The 21,268-nt window shown below is 42.6% G+C and overlaps 1 protein-coding gene across 12 annotated transcripts in view; it reads left to right on the forward strand.

Annotated features, from left to right (window-relative positions):
• The window catches only part of IQSEC1 (IQ motif and Sec7 domain ArfGEF 1), a 695,881-nt gene that overhangs the window by 641,917 nt on the left and 32,696 nt on the right, over positions 1-21,268 (forward strand). For all 12 annotated transcript variants that reach the window (XM_074958125.1, XM_074958122.1, XM_074958124.1 and 9 more), the window contains 3 exons: positions 12,313-12,474; positions 19,625-19,747; positions 20,619-20,785. In XM_074958125.1, the coding sequence (XP_074814226.1) occupies positions 12,313-12,474; positions 19,625-19,747; positions 20,619-20,785 (452 nt within the window). The remainder of the gene's footprint in view (positions 1-12,312; positions 12,475-19,624; positions 19,748-20,618; positions 20,786-21,268) is intronic.

The raw sequence follows: 21,268 nt of genomic DNA on the forward strand, positions 1-21,268 counted from the left end.
ACCCACTGATGAATCTGACACTGGCCAGGAGGAGATCATTCCCTGGCCCCTTAAGGTGGCGCACCACCACACTACAAGGGTCATCCCCAATTCCATCATGCCAACAGCCCGTGCCTGCCTTCCTGCCTCTCCCTCCCAAGGCCATATTGTAACTCTTCGGGTATATACACACACGCCGTGACCATCTCCGGTGTCTCTCAGGGAGAGTCCACCAGATGGTTTGCTACAGCCTGGCACCTGAGCCAGGGCAGGAGAGCACCTGAGCCAGAACAGGAGAACCACCTTTTTTCCTGTTCTGAAAAAAGCTGGGGGGGAACCCAAACCTGAAGAGGAAGCTCCCTCTTCAGCACACTTCTCCTCATCTCTCCCAGATGAGACTGTGCTGCCCACCCCTCATCACTAGGTGAAGATTTAAGAACTTTCTGGATCTTACCAAGAGGGTGGCAGACGAGCAGCAGATTCCCTTACAGGAGATGGCAGATACACATCGCAAGTTGGTGGAAATTCTGCACACTACCTTCTCATCTAGAACTGTCCTCCCAATTAATGAGCTGATTCTAGATCCTACCAAAATCATCTGGCAGAGCCAGCCTCCATCGCACCAACCAGTAACAGTGTGTAAACAAAAACAACCCTACATCTCTACCCAAAGAGGCAGACTTTGTTTTCAACATCGACAACCCAACTCCATCATAGTGGATGTGGTTAATGCATGAAGCAAGCAACATAATGCCAAGTCAATTCCATATGATCAGGCTTCGCAAGATGGCGTATTCATTGACAACATTACTGTTTAGAGTCATAAATTACCAAACTGTCATGGCCAAAACACTTTTGTTAAACTTGGGAAACCCAGGATGTTTCTGAAACATTTACTGGAAACACAAAAAGAACAGATTCAGACCATTCTTAGAGAAGGTCAGTTAATAGCCAGACCAGTCCTAGACACACCACTGGATGTAGCTGTTACAGCTGCCCGCCCAGTCTCCATAGAAAGTGGTACTGAAGTGGGTTGTGGGTTTTGATGTTTCTTTGTTTTGTTTCACTACACCTCTCTAGATTGCCCAAAGAGCTACAGACTTCCAATTCGAAGGGCCAAACTCTTTGCGGAGAAGACAGATTTTCTCTCCACATCCTGAAGGATTCTCGGACCGCACTATACTCCTTAGGAATCTATACTGTGGAACAGAAGAGAAGATACACCTCTCAACCACACCACAGAACACAATCTTCTCAATACTCACCATCTCTGTGCTGTTATGAGCCACAGCATAAGAGGCCCAGGGCTCAAAAGTGAGAACAGTCTGCACCCCAGTCCATGACCTCTCAAACTGCCTCTTATAAGCACTTTGAGCTGGTCGGGGGCCTGAACAGTGATACCTTACAGCATCAGCTGCCATCTATACACCTCTCACACCACTCAGAAGTCATAGAATCCTAGAATATCAAGGTTGGAAGGGACCTCAGGAGGTCATCTAGTCCAACCCCCTGCTCAAAGCAGGGCCAATCCCCAACTAAATCATCCCCGGTAAGTCACCTTACCTTACTTCACAGCAGTTAGGACCAGCTCTAGAGCAAAGAGAGTGATTTCTAGCCCTGAACTTACAGGGTGCCTACTTCCATATCTCAACACAACCATCGTACAGGAGATTTCCTACTGCTTACTTTTGGGGCAGGATTATTATAGGTACAGACTGCTCCACACAGGTTAGTCTCCAAGGTTCACTTCATTGTAGTGGCATACTAACCCCGGTACAGTGACTGGACTTTATCAGCACCAACCTGATGCAGTACAAGCGAGAGCGCTCCTCTCACTACCCACATTTACCACCCTGGGACACGTCTCCCTAATATGCTGGGGAGCTCACCAACACAGTTCAGGACAAATGGCCTTCCACAGAAATGACCTTCCATATCACTCTTTTGGGGCTAAGGGCTGTCAGGAGTGCCTGTGTACAAATTCCGCCTTTCATCAAAAACAACACACAAAGGTTATGATGGACTTAATGTGACCTGTATGTTTTGTATAAACTACCAAGGAGCTGCCAGATCTTCCTCCCTGTGCAAGACAGCATTCAAACTTTGGAATTGATGCACCCATCACAATGTGCTCATCTCAGCTGTCTGTCTACAAGGGATAACCAACAGGCTCAGTTGGAATTTTCTCACGACAATGAGTGTATACTGAATTCACAGGTGCTTCAAGATATAGCCACCCTTTGGGGAAACATTCACTGGCAGTTGCCCTCATCTTCCCAGCGGACAGGGCCCACTTGTATGTCTTTTCCCAGTTTCCTACACTATCCAAGATTCTGTTGAAAATTCAACGAAACAAAGCAAGTTATTGTGATTACCCCTCTTGACTATGACAAGTCTCGCTTCCTTACCTGATGCAGATGGCAACATGCCCTCCTGTTCTTCTGACATCAGCTCATTCCTCACCCGTTCTCTCAAAACAATGGGCTGACCCTTCACCCCAACCCATGGGTCCTCCGCCTCCAGGCTTGGATCTTTCTTTGTTCCAAGGCTTAGAAGCAGAATGCTCTGACAAGCTGAAACACATGTTGCAACACAACCGCAAGTTGACCACTCCACGTACCTATCTGCAAAATGGAAATGACTCCAAGTTTGTACCATTCCAAATGGACAGACCCAACCTCATCTTTCCTCCCTCTGATTTTGCACTACATTTTAAATTCTCACTCAGCTCCCTTAAGGTTCATCTCATGGCGAAAACTGCTTCCCGCTTGGAGTTTGCTCAACCACTAATTTGTAGATTCTTTAAGGGCATTGGGACTCTCTTCCCCCCCTGTGACACCACCCGCTCCAGCCTGGGACTTTAACCTAGTTCTCAGGGCTTGCACTAGACCTCAATCTGAGTCCAGGGCAACTTGTTCTCTTTTACACCTGTCCATGATGACAGCATTTCTAATTGCCATTACCTCAGCTAGGCACATAGGAGAAATAGCTGCCCTGATGGCACACCCATCATTCATGGCCTTTGTCTTTAAATAAAATAAAAAAATAACTCTAAGGCCATATCCCAAGTTTCTCCCTACTTTTTTCTGCACTTTCCATATGAATCAACAGATCCATCTCCCTTTTTTTTCCCAAAACCACATTGTGACAACTGGGAGACAATTGTGCATATGCTAGATATTAGAAGGACATGAGCATTCTACTTGGACAGGTCTAAGGACTTCAGGAAATCCCCTAAACTCTTCCTTTCGTCCACAGAAAGATCCAAAAGCTCTGTGATATCTCCTCAAAGACTATCCAAATGGGTCTCTAGTTGCATTAACCACTTAGCAAGGGCGCAACTTGCTCCCGTCCATACGCACTCCATGAGATCAGTTCCTACCTCAATCACATTCCATAGGGATACCGCTATCTCCCCAATCTATAGAGCAATGATTGGGGCCTCTGTCCATACTTTCGCAGAACATTATGTGATCACTGAAGATTTGGCTGCTGACACCATCTTCGACTCGACCGTTCGCTCTGTAGTAAAAGACTCCACTCCGAAGTCCCAGCCTCCAGTGGTGGGTACTGCTCCGGAGTCACCTAAAGTGGAGCACCCATAGGGACACTACTCGAAGAAGAAGAGGAAGGTACTCACCTTGTGCAGTAACAATGGTTCTTCGAGATGTGTGTCCCTATGGGTGCTCCACAACCCGCCCTCCTCCCCTCCACTTCGGAGTTCTCTATAGGGCTCTGTGGTAGAGAAGGAAGTGAGGGGGGTTCGCTCGTGCAGTGCTAAATAGCCTCGAGGCAGACCATGAGGGAGGGAGAGTACATGTGCGGGCTCAACGGGACACTGCTACCAAAAATCTCCAATTAGAGGTGCAGGGGCACACAGACACCTAAAGTGGCGCACCCATAGGGACACACATCTCGAAGAACCATCATTCTGCACAAGATGAGTAACTTCCTCTTTTCTTTAAGAATCTGATTGGGGTTTTTAGTGTCCCTAAAAACCCAAGGTTGGTCTGTGCTCATCTTGTTTATTCTTAAGCCTCCCCAGGAAAGGGGGTGTGGGGTTTGGGGGAATGTTAGGGGGGAGATAGGGTTCCAAGTGGCCCTCCCTAAATGTTTGTTTGAATCACTTGGTGGTGGCAATGTTTACCTTATCCAAAATACAAGGGAGAATTTGTGCCTTGGGGAGTTTTTACCCTAAGCTGGTAAAAATAAGCTTAGAGGGTCTTTCATGCGGGTCCCGACATCTGTACTGTAAAATTCAGAGTGGGGAGGGAACCCTGACATGGTTGTAGAGGTGGGATCATTTTGAACCAGAGATCATTTTGAATCAAAAGCACAAACATTAGGAATTTTTTTTCCCTTCTTTTAGCTGCTTGGGGAAAGCAGGAGTTTTCTTTTCCTTTTCTCTCTTTGCCTGGAGGCAGAGATGTTTAGTTTTTTTAACAAAGGTGTTAGCTACAGCCAGGAAATTCACAAGCTGAGTTGTTGTTGTTTTTTCTTTCTAGCTCTCCAGTTAGGCTAGGTTAAGTACCAAAAAAAAACAAAAACGAAAAAAACAACCATCCAACCAGAAAAGTGATTACCAGTGGTGCAGCTACTGAACTAGAGTTGGCTAAACTGAAAGCAACAAAGAAAGAAAACAAACATAAGAGACTAATCAAATTAAAACAAATTGAGAGAGCCAAAAAAGCTGCCCACAAGAGAGCTGTGGAGGCAAAAAGAGCCAAAAGGAGGCTGCCCTCCAGATGGAGGCCCAGAAGCATGAACTGGCTGTTATGGAGTTGAGGAGACAAACCCCTCCAGCTGCTGGCTCCACTTCCCCAAAAATCCACAAATGGGAGCGACTATGACCCAGTATGATGAAACCAGTGGTACTGTCGAATATTTCATCACCTTTAAAAGACTGTGCACCCTCCATGCAATTCCTGATGATCACAAGATGACCACCGTGGTAGCAAAATTGACTGGCAGAGCTCTGGACATATTCAATAAGATGCCTATAGGTGATGCTTCTAACTATGGTAAATTTAAGGATTTGGTTATAAAACCATTTCAAATTACCCCTAAAACTTATAAAGTAAAATTTAAAGCCCTTAAGAGAGGGGCTGGACTAAGTAATGTGGCTTATGTAAACCAGATGACGAATCTGTTTGATAAATGGCTCAAAGAATGGGATGTAACTAGCTTTTGAAGAAATGTGGAATTTGATGATACAGGAGCCGTTCCTGACTATAACCAATGATGATGTAAAACAGTGGTTATGGGATAAGAAAATGAACTCAGCAGAAGGGCTTGCTTCTTATGCTGATCAATTCGAGCAGTCCCAGACCACCAAAGAGGCGGGGGAAATTGGAACCAAAGGGGTGGAGGTTGCAGAGAGGAACAACCCTGGTCGCAGTTTGGGTGAATACCAGAAGGGACACCCCGAGACCACACCACACCAACGGGGGCAGCCCAAGGCCCCACCTACACCCCAAGGAAAACCGCAGACCCCTTATCGTCCCACCACACCATTCTCCAGCAACCCATCTCGCCCCGCTGGGCGATGTTTTAAATGTAATGAGCTGGGGCATGTGAAGGCCAACTGCTCAAAGAACCCCAACAGATTACAGTTCATTCTACTGGGGTCACACCAAAGGTCCTCAGGCCCAGATGCCTCCTAGATACCCTCAGAGCGAAGGGAAACTGAGTGTGGGCGGGAAGAAGGTTACAGTGTGGAGGGACCCTGGAGCGCAGGTGTCAGCTATCCACCAGTCCTTAGTGGACCCCAACTTAATCAACCCAGAGGCCTAAGTGACGAGTCAACCCTTCAAGTCCAACTCTTTTGATTGGCCTACAGCCAAGTTGCCTGTCCAGTATAAGGGATGGTCAGGGATGTGGACTTTTGCAGTCTATGATCATTATCCCATTCTCATGCTGCTGGGGGAAGACTTGGCCAACCATGTGAAGCTAGCCAAGAGGGTGGGAATGGTCACCCGCAGCCAGGCTAGGCAAGCTTTCACACCTATCCCTGTTCTTGTGCCTTGGAGTTTTACCTAAGCTGGTAAAAATAAGCTTAGGGGGTCTTTCATGCGGGTCCCCACATCTGTACCCTAAAGTTCAGAGGGGGGAGGGAACCCTGACAGTACCAATGTGAGACTTCTAAGGATAGATCTAGCACTTGACCCAAGGTTTAAGAATCTGAAGTGCCTTCCAAAATCTGAGAGGGACGAGGTGTGGAGTATGCTTTCAGATGTCTTAAAAGAGCAACACTCAGACGCAGAAACTGCAGAACCCCAACCACCAAAAAAGAAAATCAACCTTCTGCTGGTGGCATCTGACTCAGATGATGAAAATGAACATGCATCAATCCGCTCTTTTTTCTGTTGTTATCGAGCAGAACCCGTCATCAGCATGGACATATGTCTTCTGGAATGGTGGTTGAATCATGAAGGGACAGATGAATCTGGCATGTAAATGTTTTGCGATGTCAGCTACAACGGTGCCATGCAAACGCATGTTCTCACTTTCAGGTGACGCAAACAAGATGTGGGCAGCATTATCTCCTGCAAATTGTAACCAGACTTGTTTGTCTGAGCGATTGGCTGAAGTAGGACGGAGTGGACTTGTAGGTTTAAAGTTTTATATTGTTTTGTTTTTTGAATGCAGGTTTTTTGTACATAATTCTACATTTGTAAGTTCAACTTTCATGATAAAGAGATTGCACTACAGTACTTGTATTAGGTGAATTGAAATATTCTATTTCTTTTGTTTTTTACAGTGCAAATATTTGTAATAAAAATAAATATAAAGTGTGCACTGTACACTTTGTATTCTGTGTTGTAATTGAAATTAATATATTTGAAAATGTAGAAAACATCCCAAAATATTTAAATAAATGGTATTCTAGCATTGTTTAACAGTGAGATTAATTGTGGTTAATTTTTTTAGTCGCTTCTCAGCCCTATTTGTCACCCTTTATAACAACCTTTTATGTACTTGAAGACTGTATCATGTCCCCCCTCAGTCTTCTCTTCTCCAGACTAAACAAGCCCAATTGTTTCAATCCCTTCTCACTGGTCATGTTACATAGGACCTGTAATCATTTTTGTTGCTCTCCTCTGAAGTTCACCCAGTTTGTCCACATCTTTCTCAAAAGTGTGCTGCCCAGCACCAGATATAGTACTCCAATTGAGGCATCATCAGTGCTAAGTAGAGTGGAAAAATTACATCTGTTGCCTTGCTTACAAGACTTGCTAATACATCCCAAAGTGGTGATTGCTTTTTTTGCATCAGTATTACATTGTTGACTCGTATTTAGTTTGTGGTCAGCTATGACCCCCAGATCTTTTTCTGCAGTTCTTCTTCCTAGACAGTCATTTTCCCATTTTGTGTTTATGTAATTGATGATTCCTTCCTAAGTGTAGTATTTTGCATTTCTCCTTATTGAATTTCATCCTCTTTATTTCAGGCCATTTCTCCAGTTTTCAAGATCATTATAGATTCTAATCCTGTCCTCCAAAGTGCTTGCAAGCCCTCCTAGCTTGGTATCCTCTGCAGCCTTGCTGGAGGATTCTCTGCTTCTTGAAGTCTTTAAACCATGATTTGAGGACTTCAATAGCTCAGACATAGGTGAGAGGTTTTTCGCAGGAGTGGGTGGGTGAAATTCTGTGGCCTGCGTTGTGCAGGAGGTCAGACTAGATGATCATAATGGTCCCTTCTGACCTTAGTATCTATGAATCTAAGTGTACTCCCTTTGCCATTATCCAAATCATTTATGAAGATACTGAGTAGAACCGGATCCAGGACAGATACTTGTGAGACCCCCCTCAATATACTTTTCTAGCTTGACTGCAGACCACTGATAACTACTCTGAGTACGGCTGTCCAACCAGTTGTATACCTACCTTATAGTAGGTTGGTCGAGGCTATGTTTCCCTACTTTTGTTTATGAAAAGGTCATGTGAGGCATTATCAAAAGCCTTACTAAAGTTGAGACACATTACATCTATTACTTTCCCCAGTACCCAAACATAATCTTGTTACCTTGTCAAAGAAGGAGGTAGGTTAGCTTGATGTGATTTGTTCTTGTCAAATCCATGTTGACTGTTACACACTACCTTCTTATATTCCAGGTGCTTACAAACTGATTGATTGTTTGAACCTTTATCTTTCTGGGTACTAATGTTAAGCTGACTGGTCTATAATTCCCTCGGTTGTCCTTTTCCCCCTTTTTTATAGAGAGGTACTAGATTTTCTTTTTTCCAGTTCTCTGGGATCTCTCCAGTCTTTCACGAGTTCTTAAAGATAATCACTAATGGCACAGAGATCTCTTCAGCCAATTCCTTCATTTTGGGATGTATTTCATTAGGCCCTGCCTACTTGAAGACATTTAATTTGTAATTCCCATATTTTAGCCTCTTAACCTTCCTACCCCGTTCATACTTACGTTCCATATGTTAGTCATCCAATCACTGCTAACCTTTTTGCTGAAAACTGAAACAAAAAAGGCATTTAACACTTGAGCCACTGCTGCATTTTCTGTTATTGTCTTTCCCTCTTCACGGAGTAATGGGCCTACCCTGTCCTTGGTCTTCCTCTTGCTTCTAATGTATTTGTACAATATTTTCTTGTTACCCTTTATGTCTTTAGCTAGTTTAGTCTCATTTTGTGTCTTGGTCTTTCTGTTTTTGTTCCTATTCATCTTTTGTAATTTGATCTAGTTTTTACTTTTTTGTATAACTTTTTTGAATTTCAGGTAATTGAAGATCTCCTGGTTATACCAGGGTGGTCTCTTGCCATAATTCCTGTCTTTCCTGCACACTGAGATAGTTTGTCCTTTAATAATGTCTCTGTAAAAACTGTCGTCAATCCTGAACTCTTTTTTCCTTTAGACTTGCTTGCCATGGGATCTTACCTACCAGCCCTCTGAGTTTGCTAAAGTCTGCCTTCTTAAAGTCCACTGTCTTTATTCTGCTGTTTTCCCTTCTACCATGCCTTAGAATCACAAACTCTGTAATTTCATGATCACTTGCACCCAAGCTGCCTTCCACCATCACATTCTCAACCAGTTCCTTCCTATTTGTCAGAATCAAATCTGGAACACCCTTTTCCTCAATAGAATCAAGGAAGCAATCATCTAAAGCCCATTGCTGCACTTGGAGTGAATGTATGGATGGGTGTGTGTATATGCTCCAGCATGAAATACTCACTATGTTAAGTATCTGTTATCAGAAGATAAATTAAAGGACTTTCATTAAGATTGTGGCCGCTGGTCAGAAAACGTGTTAGTTACATGTCAAAGTTAAAAGATACAGAAGTTAGGAAAATCTTTCTTCCTTAGACCATTAATTTGATTGATTAGGCTGCCATCCGTCATCCATTTGAGCTTATAGCTACTAACTTTTTCTGTTTTAATCTTTTATAAAGTTGCTTTATTAGTCATATTTGCCTCTGCTAGAAGAGTAAATGAACTGTTTTTGTTTCGTTTGCAGACATCTGTTTGTTGTTGATTATGATAAAGTAGATGTTTGAACTATTCCCAGAATCCTCCTTAAAATCAACGTCCATTGTCAACCTAGAAATTTCACATCCATCTCTTTGCCCTAAACTTAGATAGAAAAAACATCATGGGACCTTCTAGCTATGACCAGTTTTAAAATTGTACATGGATCACATGGTTTTTATTCTTTGGTGGACTAAAGCATCATCTGTGTAAAATAAGTAGCTGACAGGTATCAGCATAACAAAATGCCAGAATATTTAGCACTAATTAACAGTCTCAACAGATAAGGCCAGGAATTAGTGGGAAATAGCTAAGAAGGTAGTTTGGCCTCTATCTTAGAGGTGGCTTCTCCAGGTGGCTTGAATCACATTGGTGCATCATTTTGATGAAGCTAACACTATTACCACCAATGCTGTATTGTCATGTGGGTAAATGGCAGCCCTCGTTCTGGGCTCCCAGTCCAAAGATTTTCACAAGCAGTGTTTTCGTTTCATACTTTTTATAACCAAATGGAATTTTTCTTTTTCAAAAGATTTGATTGCTTGACTCTCTGCTGATATTTCACTAAGGCATTAAGAAAGGGCAAAATGCCTCTGGCCTCAAATAGCTAAATGGATTTGTAGGTCAGTTTTGGAGGCTTTTATCCAGTGTCTGTTAAAGTGATTTCATGTTCCTAGACCAAAAGAAAAGCTTCTGTGAAGAGCGAGACCCTAAGCTGGTGCAAAGTGCTGTAGTTCCATAGGATCTGGCCCAAAATCTCTAAGGCAGCCCCCTAGACTCGACACCTTTACAGCTTGAATTAGAGCCTTTATGCTGTAGGTCTCTAATTTTTATAACCGTCTCTTCTTTTCTTTCTCATAATTGTTCCTTTAAGGTTTGGTTTTTTTTTTTTTTTTTTTTTTTTTAAGTCATGGTTAATTTTACTTATAACCACGAGTCTGTGTTATGAATATTGTATAAGCAGAAAGGAAAATCCCTATGTGTAAATTTTCCTACATGTAAATCGGGGTTCCAGAAGTTCCAGGAATGTGGATAGACATCCATGCTACTCTTTTCATGATCATATTAACGTTAATTTTTGGTTTGGGGTTTTTCTTTGATGGGGGGGAAAGAGGAAAGCAGGTAAAGTTATGATTTAGCCTAGGAAAAATTATCAAATATCTTCTCAATCTGCAGAAGATACAATCTCTGGTGGATGGGAGAAGCCTTACTGTTTTGATTAGTCCTTTTTGTTTTCCTTGCTTAGTAACTGCTGGAATGGAAAGTTCACTAGTAGGGAAAATTTCCTGTCATAGACCCTTTTTTTGTTTTTTGTTTTTTTTGTGCTGTTTAAACTAGACGTTCAGGGAGATCCAGAATTCTGAAGTGTGACTCAAGAATATAAGAATACAGCTCTTAAATATTTTTCTTCTGATGAAATCTGTTTTGGACTAGGGGAGGATTATTTTACAAATTTGTCCTCTTGGGGTAACTGCATACATCAAATAAAAAGAGCCACCAAACTTGATTTAAGAGATTCTGAGATGAAAGTTTTTGAGACTGCTCAGTTTGGATGAAATACATATATTTTTCTGATCTGCCTAACACTTAGTTGGGCATCAGATGTGTAATAGTGTAATGTCGCAGAGAATGGGGACTGAAGGGTTATTTGGTAATGTTGTTTTCAGTGTTAAAAACAAAACAAAAAAGCGTGAGGAAAGGGTTGTATGATCATCCTTGTATAAAAATAGCAGGGTCACCTTGTTCTTTGAAATTGATTTCACTAGCATTAAGAAATGCAATATCCTTCTGCTCATCCGGAAAGCTGCAAACCATTCATTTTTACAGGTGTCCATTGTGTCCTAATCTTTAGAAAATAGAGAAGGCAATGAAACTATTGGAGCTGTGAAAGTATTGCATAACAAATTGTGGACGTCTGCTGGGTAGCAGCACTGGAAACATAACATACTGTTTATGCTGTGAGCAGGACTCTGTCATTTAAAATGCGAGCAAAAAATATATGACTGCCTAAGGCACAGATTTATAGCAGGAAATCCTCACCATTTAATATGTTTGTCAGAAAAATAGCTGCGTACTTTTCATTTTTGTGGGATCTGAAATCACGCAGAACTAAAATTGGAAGTGTAGAAAGGAGTGTAAATTACACAGAATTAAATGATTGTGAAGGAATCAGAATCTAATAGTCATATGTATATGTATATTTCGAGAAGCTGGAAGAAGTTGTAAATTAAAGGAGGGGGTTACCCCTTCTTTGATTTACCTTTGTAGTAATTGCATTTTCTATTGCTCTTCTCTTCTTGTCCTTCAGCTTGTGAGTTGCATCATCTTAGATGTCTCTTACTTTTCTGCATACTCTGGGATTTAGATGTTAGATTTTTTTTTTTTTAATTCTGTTTTCATAGGACATGGTGCTCTCTCATTGATAGCATAAGGTATGTCTTCAGTTTTGTATCTGATGTTGATGGTCATTCTAGACTTTGGCTTATGATGTAATAACTTCCATGGTATGTCTGAAGCTTCTTGCGTGCTGTGATTGGATAGACTAGCTCCTAGAAAGATCAGGGAGAAGGGTCAACCTAGTTTGGATGAGTACTGCAGAAATGCAGTTGGAGAGATTTTCAGTGCCTCTTCACCTTGAAGATCCATTTCAAAGCCAATACATAATTAAAAATAAAACAACTCTATGGTTTTACAATATGACTACAATTATTTTAAAACTACAGCAGTCCACCTTCTAACTCAGCCAGTCTAATGTGACTTATGAATAGATGAGGTTTTGGGAAAAATTCGAATGCACATGGGAATGAAGGAAATGAAATAAGTGGCTTTGTGTTTATATTTCTCCCTAGAAAACCTGAAAAAGGAGTCCAGTACCTAATTGAGAGAGGTTTTGTGCCGGACACTCCAGTTGGTGTCGCCCATTTTCTCCTGCAAAGGAAAGGACTCAGCAGACAGATGATTGGAGAGTTTTTGGGCAATCGACAGAAGCAGTTCAACCGAGATGTATTGGAGTGAGTAGTGTGTGAGGGGATGGGATGGAGCACTCAGGTATTCACATGTGCCCTGTGGGACACTTAAAGGGGCTAATGCTCATGGAATATTTTGTGCATGGAATGAAAGTTCATGGATATTTTGTGCATGGAATGGAAAGAAAAAACTGCCAGACTGTAAGGATTACCAAAGAACAGGCAAAAATAAATACTCTTCCTTACTTACCAGCAATGCTAATATTTCTCAACAAAACTGATCAAGTAGGATGCTTATAAGGATTTATATACACTATAGAATTCACGTTTACTGTAAATTTATGTTGTAATTTCACTGGGGAGGACTGTCTGTTAATTTTGAGACCGTTTTCCTTCCTCAAGCTCTGAAATAACTTACTGTGTGAAATTAAAAAAAACAAAACAAAACAAAACCCATTATGCGCTACGTGACACTTCATCAGTAAAGGAACATGAAAATAACCATTACTATTTTATAGATACACAGACGCTTCTTATGCTGGTGTTTGTCTAATAAGGGTGTCTGAGAACCAGTTTCTTGCAAAGGATTAGATAAAAACCTATTACAAAAGGGGAGCAGCAAATTACACTCACCAACAGTTTGGTTAAGGTTATTCAGATACTGTCTGTTAAGGATGGAGGTTGCTTTTGTTTATTTTAAGTGATTTGATATTTCATTTAGCAGCGACTCTTTCAAGACCAGTATGGATGACGTGCTTACTAACAAAGCTCATTGCATCTTGCCCCAGATTTATTGACTTGCGCGCATGTGACTTGCATGAAGAATTACCACTTACTGCACAAACAGCCAGTTAGATGTTTAACAGGCTGTGTAACTGCATTGGGTACATGGGGGGGGGGGGGGGGGATACCCTTTTCCCAGTGTAAAAAGACAAAACAAAAATTCTAAGCCCACAGTTTTGGCCACGACCACAGCAAAAAATTGCTGAGATTTGCATAGAAATAGTCCTTATTGAGGGCTGAATGCCTTTCCTGGCTTTAGGGCCTGTGGGGGATTTTAAGTTTAAAAATGATTGGAAAATCACTTTCTGAGCCTGGTCAACAGAGGCTTAATTCAGCCCCCATGGAAAATCTTCCCTTGACTTTACTGGAGGTGAATCAGGCCCGAGGAGCCCTACTCAGCATTACTAACTCACTAACCTCTTGTGATGTTATCCCAAGTCTCATGGTAGTTGGTGTTTCTCTTAAAGCCAAGCTCTAGGAGCCATGTGATTACATGAGAACCTGGGCATTTATTTTTTTAAGTACGTTTCTAGCCCTAATCAGTATGGAGAAAATCCTGAACACGTGACCCCCTAAAGCCACAAAAACCAGAAAGCAAAGTAAAAGAACACCCAAAGTATTATTTTTTAAATCTCATGATTTTTAAGCCATTTTCATAATTTTGGAGATCTGAGTCATGATTTTGGAAAGCATGAGTTTTTGGCAGTGCTGCTGCTTTGTGGTATCATTGCTTACCTAAACACTGCGGTGGATCAATGGGGACCTCTTGTGTGGCAGAATGCTCCACATGAACTCTTCCAGCTGCCCATGAAGGTATCATGGATGTCATCAGCTGACCCCAGGACCTGGGACTGTAGGCATAGGCCAGTTGTCCCTAATGGTTAGTCCAGGGGTCGGCAACCTTTCAGAAGTGGTGTGCCGAGTCTTCATTTATTCACTTTAATTTAAGGTTTCGCGTGCCAGTAATACATTTTAACGTTTTTTAGAAGGTCTCTCTCTATAAGTCTATATATTTATATAACTAAACTATTGTGGTATGTAAAGTAAACAAGGTTTTCAAAATGTTTAAGAAGCTTCATTTAAAATTAAATTTAAAATGCTCATCTTACGCTGCTGGCCCACTTAGCCTGCTGCCAGCCTGGGGTTCCATTCACCTAGGCTGGCAGCAGGCTGAGCGGGGCCCGAGGCCAGGACCCCGGCTGGCAAGGGGCTGGCAGCCAGAATCCCGGGCTGGCAGCCAGAATCCCAGACCGGCAGCCCCAGACTGGCAGAGGGCTGAGCGGCTCAGCCCACTGCCGGTCTGGGGTTCCGTCCGCCGGCTCCTGACAGCCAGGGTCCCGGCTGCCGGCCCTGCTCAGCCCACTGCCGGTCTGGGATCCCAGCCCTGCCCACATAGAGTGGGTACGTACCTTCTCCCTGATTCTAGCCCATTCTCTTCCCCTCTCTGCGCTGAGATGAGGGTGGGAGTGCGCTGAGCACAGGGCTGGGGGTGAAGGAGCAGGCTGGGGGTTGGGATGTAGGGTCTGGCCAGGAGCTAGAATGAGGGTGAGGGCTCAGGGTTGAGGCAGGAGGTTTGGGTGTGGAGTGCTCCCATTTGGTGCAAGGGGTGCAGGTAGGAATGTGGGGAGGGGGGTGCGGGAGCTCCCCTTTGGTGCTCAGGTTGGGGGTGAGAATGGGGGGGATATGCCGTGATTCCACCCCTTTTCCCCAAGGCCCCAGCCCCACCTCATCTCCGCCTCCTCCCCAGAGCAGTGAGCACGCTGAGGCTCTGCTTCTCCCCCTCCCGTGCAAGGGCCATCAGCTGATTTGGCGGCAGGAACCCAGCATGCTGGGGGAGGAGGCGGGAGAAGGGGACCTTGCCTGCCCTGCAGCAGCAGCTGGCAGGACCAAGCTTCTTCACCCTGCCCCCAAGGGGGCGGGGCGGAGAAGAGTGGGCCGGGGCAGGCAGGATTTTTAATGACACGCTGCTGCCTGCCGGGGTCCCGGCCTGGGTTCTGCAGTGGGCTGAGCAGGGCCGGCAGCTGGGACCCGGCAGGCAGCAGCGTGCCATTAAAAATTGGCTCAGGTGCCGTCTTTGGCACGCATGCCATAGGTTGCTGACCCCGGGTTAGTCTATCCCTAACTCCTTCCTGCCACACCCACCTCAATGAATCATGGACTCCGAAGCCAAAATGGGATCATATAATTGGGAGCATCAGTCACAGGCAGTTTGTTTTTTCTAAAGCATGGCAATTAAATGCACTATGTCAATGCAGAATTTCATGCACCCAAATGAAGGAAGTGGAAATAAGGTTCCCACACCAACTTTTCACTAGGCCTTGTTTCAAATAGGTAGTATTTTTTTTTCTGACGAAATGTGTAGCTTGATCTATTACTATGTGTTGTTTGTTGTGTACAAGATGTACAATGCTGTTGCTGTTAGAACCTCTGTGTCTCAACTGTGCAAGCTGAACAGTGTGTTAGTATAGTTTATTTGCATTTATACACACATCATAGATCTTTGCTTACAGGGCCCGGGGCCTTTTATTTGTAAACCTTCTGGTTCTTTACTTTACAAACAGCAGGAGGAGGTAATTGAATAGAGAATGTGGGTTCTACACAAAGATATGCAGTGAAGTTTAGTGACTTGCCCTAAAGAAGTGGAAGATTTCAATTCAACAGTTCAGCCAATCAGGCCATTCAGCAGGAAGTTTGGCTAGCCCATTCTAACCATTTGCAACCATTCCCTGGATCTGTGCCTCTGTTAGACTGGGGTGAAGATTTTCCAAGGAAGGCGTATTGTCTAATGATCAGACTAAACTGTGGTGAGCGAGGAAGAGGCTGGATTCTAACCTAAAATGAGTCATTGATTCTCTGTGATCTTGGGCAAATCATTTAACCTCACTGTGCCTTGGGCAACCTAGCAGAAAATTGGTAAGAATCTCGTTGATAGCCAGATGGTGTATGTTTGATGAGATTTCCTGGATGGGTAAATTGCCAAAAAGGACATCCACCTGCCTATGACCTCTCGACTGTATTTTTGCTGCAAGTAATCTGTTCTTAAAATAACCTGCCCCAGTCATGTTAAGAAAAAATATTGTTCTGAGGCAACCCCAAGATAGCCTAATTGACTCACATGTAACACTTTGAGCCTTGGCAGCAAAAAAGCACAACGGTTTTAACCAAGCCGACCTGCCATTAGGGATGTTCACACGCATTCTTTGTTGTGCTACAACAAAATGGTGACTGTTTTTCCATCTGTGATAAAGACATGCTATCAGACTTAAAATCATGTCTTAAATCATACTTGAAACACGATTCCATTCCCCCGTGATACTAACTGCAGCTAAGGTAGTAAAAATAATGTTAAACGTAATTATTTTCCATGATTGATGCTTTTATTTTGTGTGCTTGTGACTATATATTTCATTTGCCATCGCAGTGCATTTCCTGGTTCTTATACATGAGCGTAAACATGCATATATTGCATGGGAACATTTAATTGCTTTAAAACATCTTCACCGTAGTAATTTTGAAAACCTCCAAGAAAACAATCTACATTTCAGACTCTGGGCTGGATCATTGCCACTCTCCAGCTGCTTTGTGGTGCTTCATAATTGGCTATCTGGGGAAATCCCCTAATCTGAGGGTCTCCCTGGGTGGCATAATGATTTGATGCTATACCCCTTGCCAGGATGTGAGGGGTGTCAAGGGGAATGGCTAGAGCACTGCTGTACTGCAGTGATCCCTGGCCGCTAGAGTACCCCGTGGTGGCCATAAAGACACCTTTCTCCCTCCTGCCATGTGTGACACAGTTCCTCCTCTGCCTTGGTGGGTCCTGCACTTATTGGAGGATTTGCTTGCCTCAGAGGTTCACGTCAGCCCTCAGTTTGGCCACTTTCGTGGCTCAAATCTGCCGTTCACTCAGTTAGCCTCATCACTGGCCAGCATGGGGAAAAGGAAGAACAACAATCCCCACAGTCTCTGCTGATCCATCTAGTGGATCGGAGAACAGGCCAGAGACCTTCCCCTCTGGTGGAACCCACAGTCCAGGTCAACTCCTCCGGTATCAAGTAGGGAGTTGGGGGGATAGAGGGATGGGGGGGAACCCAGGCCCATCCTCTACTCCGGGTTCCAGCCCAGGGCCCTGTGGATTGCAGCTGTCTACAGTGGCTCCTCTAACAGCTGTGTGACAGCTACAACTCCCTGGGCTACTTCCCCATGGCCTCCTCCCAACACCTTCTTTATTCCCACCACAGGACCTTCCTCCTGATGTCTGATAATGCTTGTACTTCTCAGTCTTCCAGTAGTACGCCTTCTCACTCTCAACTTCTTGCACCTCTTGCTCCCAGCTCCTCACATGCACACCACAAACTGAAGTGAGGTCCTTTTTAAACCCAGGTGCCCTGATTAGCCTGCCTTAATTGATCCTAGCAGCTTCTTGATTGGCTGCAGGTGTTCTAATCAGCCTGTCTGTCTTAATTGTTTCCAGAAAGTTTCTGATTGTTCTGGAACCTTCCCTGTTGCCTTAGCCCCAGGTTGAGTAGGTCCCTTTTCCCTGGGTAATATATCTGCCTTCTATCACTCTCCTGTAGCCATCTGGCCTGACTCTGTCACACATGCCATACCAGCACAGCTGAGGATCTGGCTATCTATCTTCCTATGCACTTTCTTTTAACAAATGGGATTTGTATTAAAAAAACAAATGTCTAGCAGTGTGAGTGGATAGTTAGATAAAACTCACAGCGTCCAAGTGACATGTGGAAAACATGGTGTTTGTGTATTTCCTTTCAGTTACATCCATTACAGAATTCTTCCTAAAGCCTTAAGACCATTGTGCTCTCCCCAGCAGTACAGTAGGGAGCTAAACCTCTGAGGCAGTTGTGGTGTTACGCTGATGGGAAAAGCAACTGAATGGGATGTTCCTTTGTACCCTCCTTTCTTCACTCTGCATAAGGTCTGCAAAGAAACAGCAGGCAGAGAATAGGCACCAGGAAGAAGCCATACTAAGTGGCATGTCATCCTCCGCACACACACACCCCCTACAAAAATTTAAGAAGACCTGGAGTAAAGATCATGGAAAACTAATGCTGATTGAAGTTAGTACTTACAGTTATGGGCTCTAGCCACTGGCAGCTTAGCTACTGTCCCTCTTGCTGATGAGAGGATGTTGGAAGGAATAATGGAGGAAGCTTCCCATTGTGCTGTTGGCCAAGGATATTTGGAGATCCAGATACCCCAAATATCTTCACTTTCCACTTTATTTGACTCTACCACTGCTGGTCCAGGTACCTGCTGTTCCACCCCTTTAAATAAAATAAATAAATCAATCTGCAGTGTTGAAGAGACAGTGATGTTCCAAACCTCTAGAGTTTACAATAGTGATTCTGTTGTGTTTGTAGAATCAACATTGTCCTTCTAAGAATGGACCTGGAGGAGTGCACATCTCCTCCTTTGTTTCTCTCCTTGCACTTTTGCACAGAAGGAAAGAATACAGGTTTTGGAATTAAACTGTGGTAGCGCAGTGCTTCATCCTGCAAGAGAAATGTGTATGCTAGTCTATCACTGTACATCAAAACATTTAATAACAAACCTTTTAACCTGGATCATACTTCATTATTGTAGGATCTGCATTACTGTGCTATAACTTGCGGTGATTCATGTTTGGTTATTAAAACCTAAAAGCCAAGTTAGAAGAAAAGGAACCCATGACTCTCTGATTTGAAACTAGCTTTTAAACAAGGTGTTAGTGATAATCCTATTTTAATAGTTCTCAGTACTGTCTATCCCAAGCAAGAAGATATTTGCCTTGCTCAGCATGAGTAAATTGAAGGATGGGGTGAATGATGAGATGAGATTTACTGCAAAAAAATGGAGGTTTCCCATAAAAATATCATGCAAAGCCAGAAAATTTACACTGCTGTTAAAATAAATAAATAAATAAATTTCTTGAACCCACAGCCACTTGGTACAGGATGTCCTATTTTCTGCAGCTGTTGGAGTCAGTATTTTAATCCTTATAAAATCTTTTTATTTATCATTTTATTAGAGCTGCTTGGTGATAATTTGCTGATTAGAGAGCACAAAACTGATCATGATTCGTGGCAATGTGGAGTTTTTTACATTGATCAGCGTCCGTCACATCAGCAGCTCTGCGATAAAGAAAAATTAATAGCTTGCTTACATCTACTCTTCCCTCTCCCACCCACTCCCAATTGATGTATTCCTTACAATTCTCCTCTTATGCTTTCATGGACAATTACTGCAACGTGCTGATGTTCTGAGACGTATTTGTGGCTTTGTATTTTACTAGAACTGGGGGAATGCTGAAGACACTGGAGAGGTTTTTTTTTTTTCTTTCTACATAATATATTTTGAATAATTATATATTGTTGGAAGGGCAAAGAACAAATGAGAATGTGTTTTGTCCTAGCTGTGTTGTGGATGAGATGGACTTCTCAGCAATGGAACTGGATGAAGCACTCAGGAAATTTCAGGCTCATATCCGTGTTCAAGGAGAAGCTCAGAAAGTAGAACGACTCATTGAAGCTTTTAGGTATGGCACTGAAATATGTTGTCAGAGCACCTGACGTGATCCAACTATCCCATGTGAGACAGGGAGGTTGGGTAGAGTTAGGCTATTCCCTGCTTTATTAAACTGCCTTTGAGAACAATAGGGGTTTTTTATGCAGTTACATGATGGTAGGTGTTTACTTTATACATTAAATATAGAATAAGGAAGTTTTATGTGCTATTGTTAATGCATATTGTTAGTGTAATTATTTTTATTCTTTTATATAATATAGCTGTACTTATAAATTGAAAAATTCCCTCCAAAATCAGTCTGATTGGCAAGATTTTTTTTTTTTTAAACTTCAGATATCTGTCCCTGAAAATTCACTGTTGTAATTTAGGAGCTTGGTTTCTGTACATGGAGGCACTGGACTTTGTTTACATTTACAGTATCTCCATGTACTTTTTTTTAACCTTCTGTTAAGCAGTTTAGCACAGCGGGGCAAAGAGCATTAATTTATTAAAGCCCACACAAATGTTCTTTATTGTGGAAGGAAAAATGTAAATCATCTAAAATATAAATGTAAAAATCCTGGCCAGATCCTCAGCTGCTGTAAGCAGGTATAGCTCCACTGAAGTCAGCAGAATATTAAACTTAATGAAGTTACCCCAATTGAGGATCTGGTCTGGCTAATGAGTTCATTGGTTGTAAAATGGAAAACTTAAGCCTTCAGCATTCTAGGGTGTTAGTTCTGAGAATGTGATTGGGCAGAGAAGCACTATAGAAAACTAAATGTGTATGAAGTATAAAGGATACCAAACTTGGCCTCTTGAATGTAACAGTTCATTGATTTGGTTTTAGTCACACAGCTTTTGTTAACTCTGGCCAACTTCCTCCCCATTGTTTCTTACAGCCAGCGATACTGTATCTGCAATCCCGGCGTTGTGAGACAGTTCCGAAATCCTGATACCATCTTCATCCTAGCTTTCGCAATCATATTGTTAAACACAGACATGTATAGCCCAAATGTGAAACCAGAACGCAAGATGAAGCTTGAAGATTTTGTTAAGAATCTAAGGGGTGAGAAAACTTGAATGATTGTCAGCAAAGCTTTTTATTTTTTAGGGAAATTACAATATATCAGATATTATATTGTATCTGAAGTAGGTTTGCTTTTAGGACGGCTAGGGAAATTATATATAAAATGTTGTTTTTATAGATAGATATATATAAATTTCCCTAACCGTCCTAAAAGCAAATCTACTTCAGATACGATCTAAGACAAAGATAAAATATATAGAGCCTACTTGTGATTTTACTTACTTTGCATTTACACTGCTGTGAATATATTGACTTCAGCAATGTTATCCCTAAGATAATGTGAAAGCAGAATTAGGCTTGTAATCCTTCATCATCCATATTCCATCCTCATTATAAAGAACTTCTATTCAGTCTTTTATTCCCAACTCCCTTGAGATATGTTATAAATATCTTCTATCTTGTATTCACATCTCTGTAATGTGCCAATTTCCTGGATATAATTGAAACTTGGCATGTTGGCAC

The sequence above is a fragment of the Natator depressus genome, chromosome 7 (genome assembly GCF_965152275.1).
Source record: "Natator depressus isolate rNatDep1 chromosome 7, rNatDep2.hap1, whole genome shotgun sequence".
NCBI classification, from domain to species: domain Eukaryota; kingdom Metazoa; phylum Chordata; order Testudines; family Cheloniidae; genus Natator; species Natator depressus.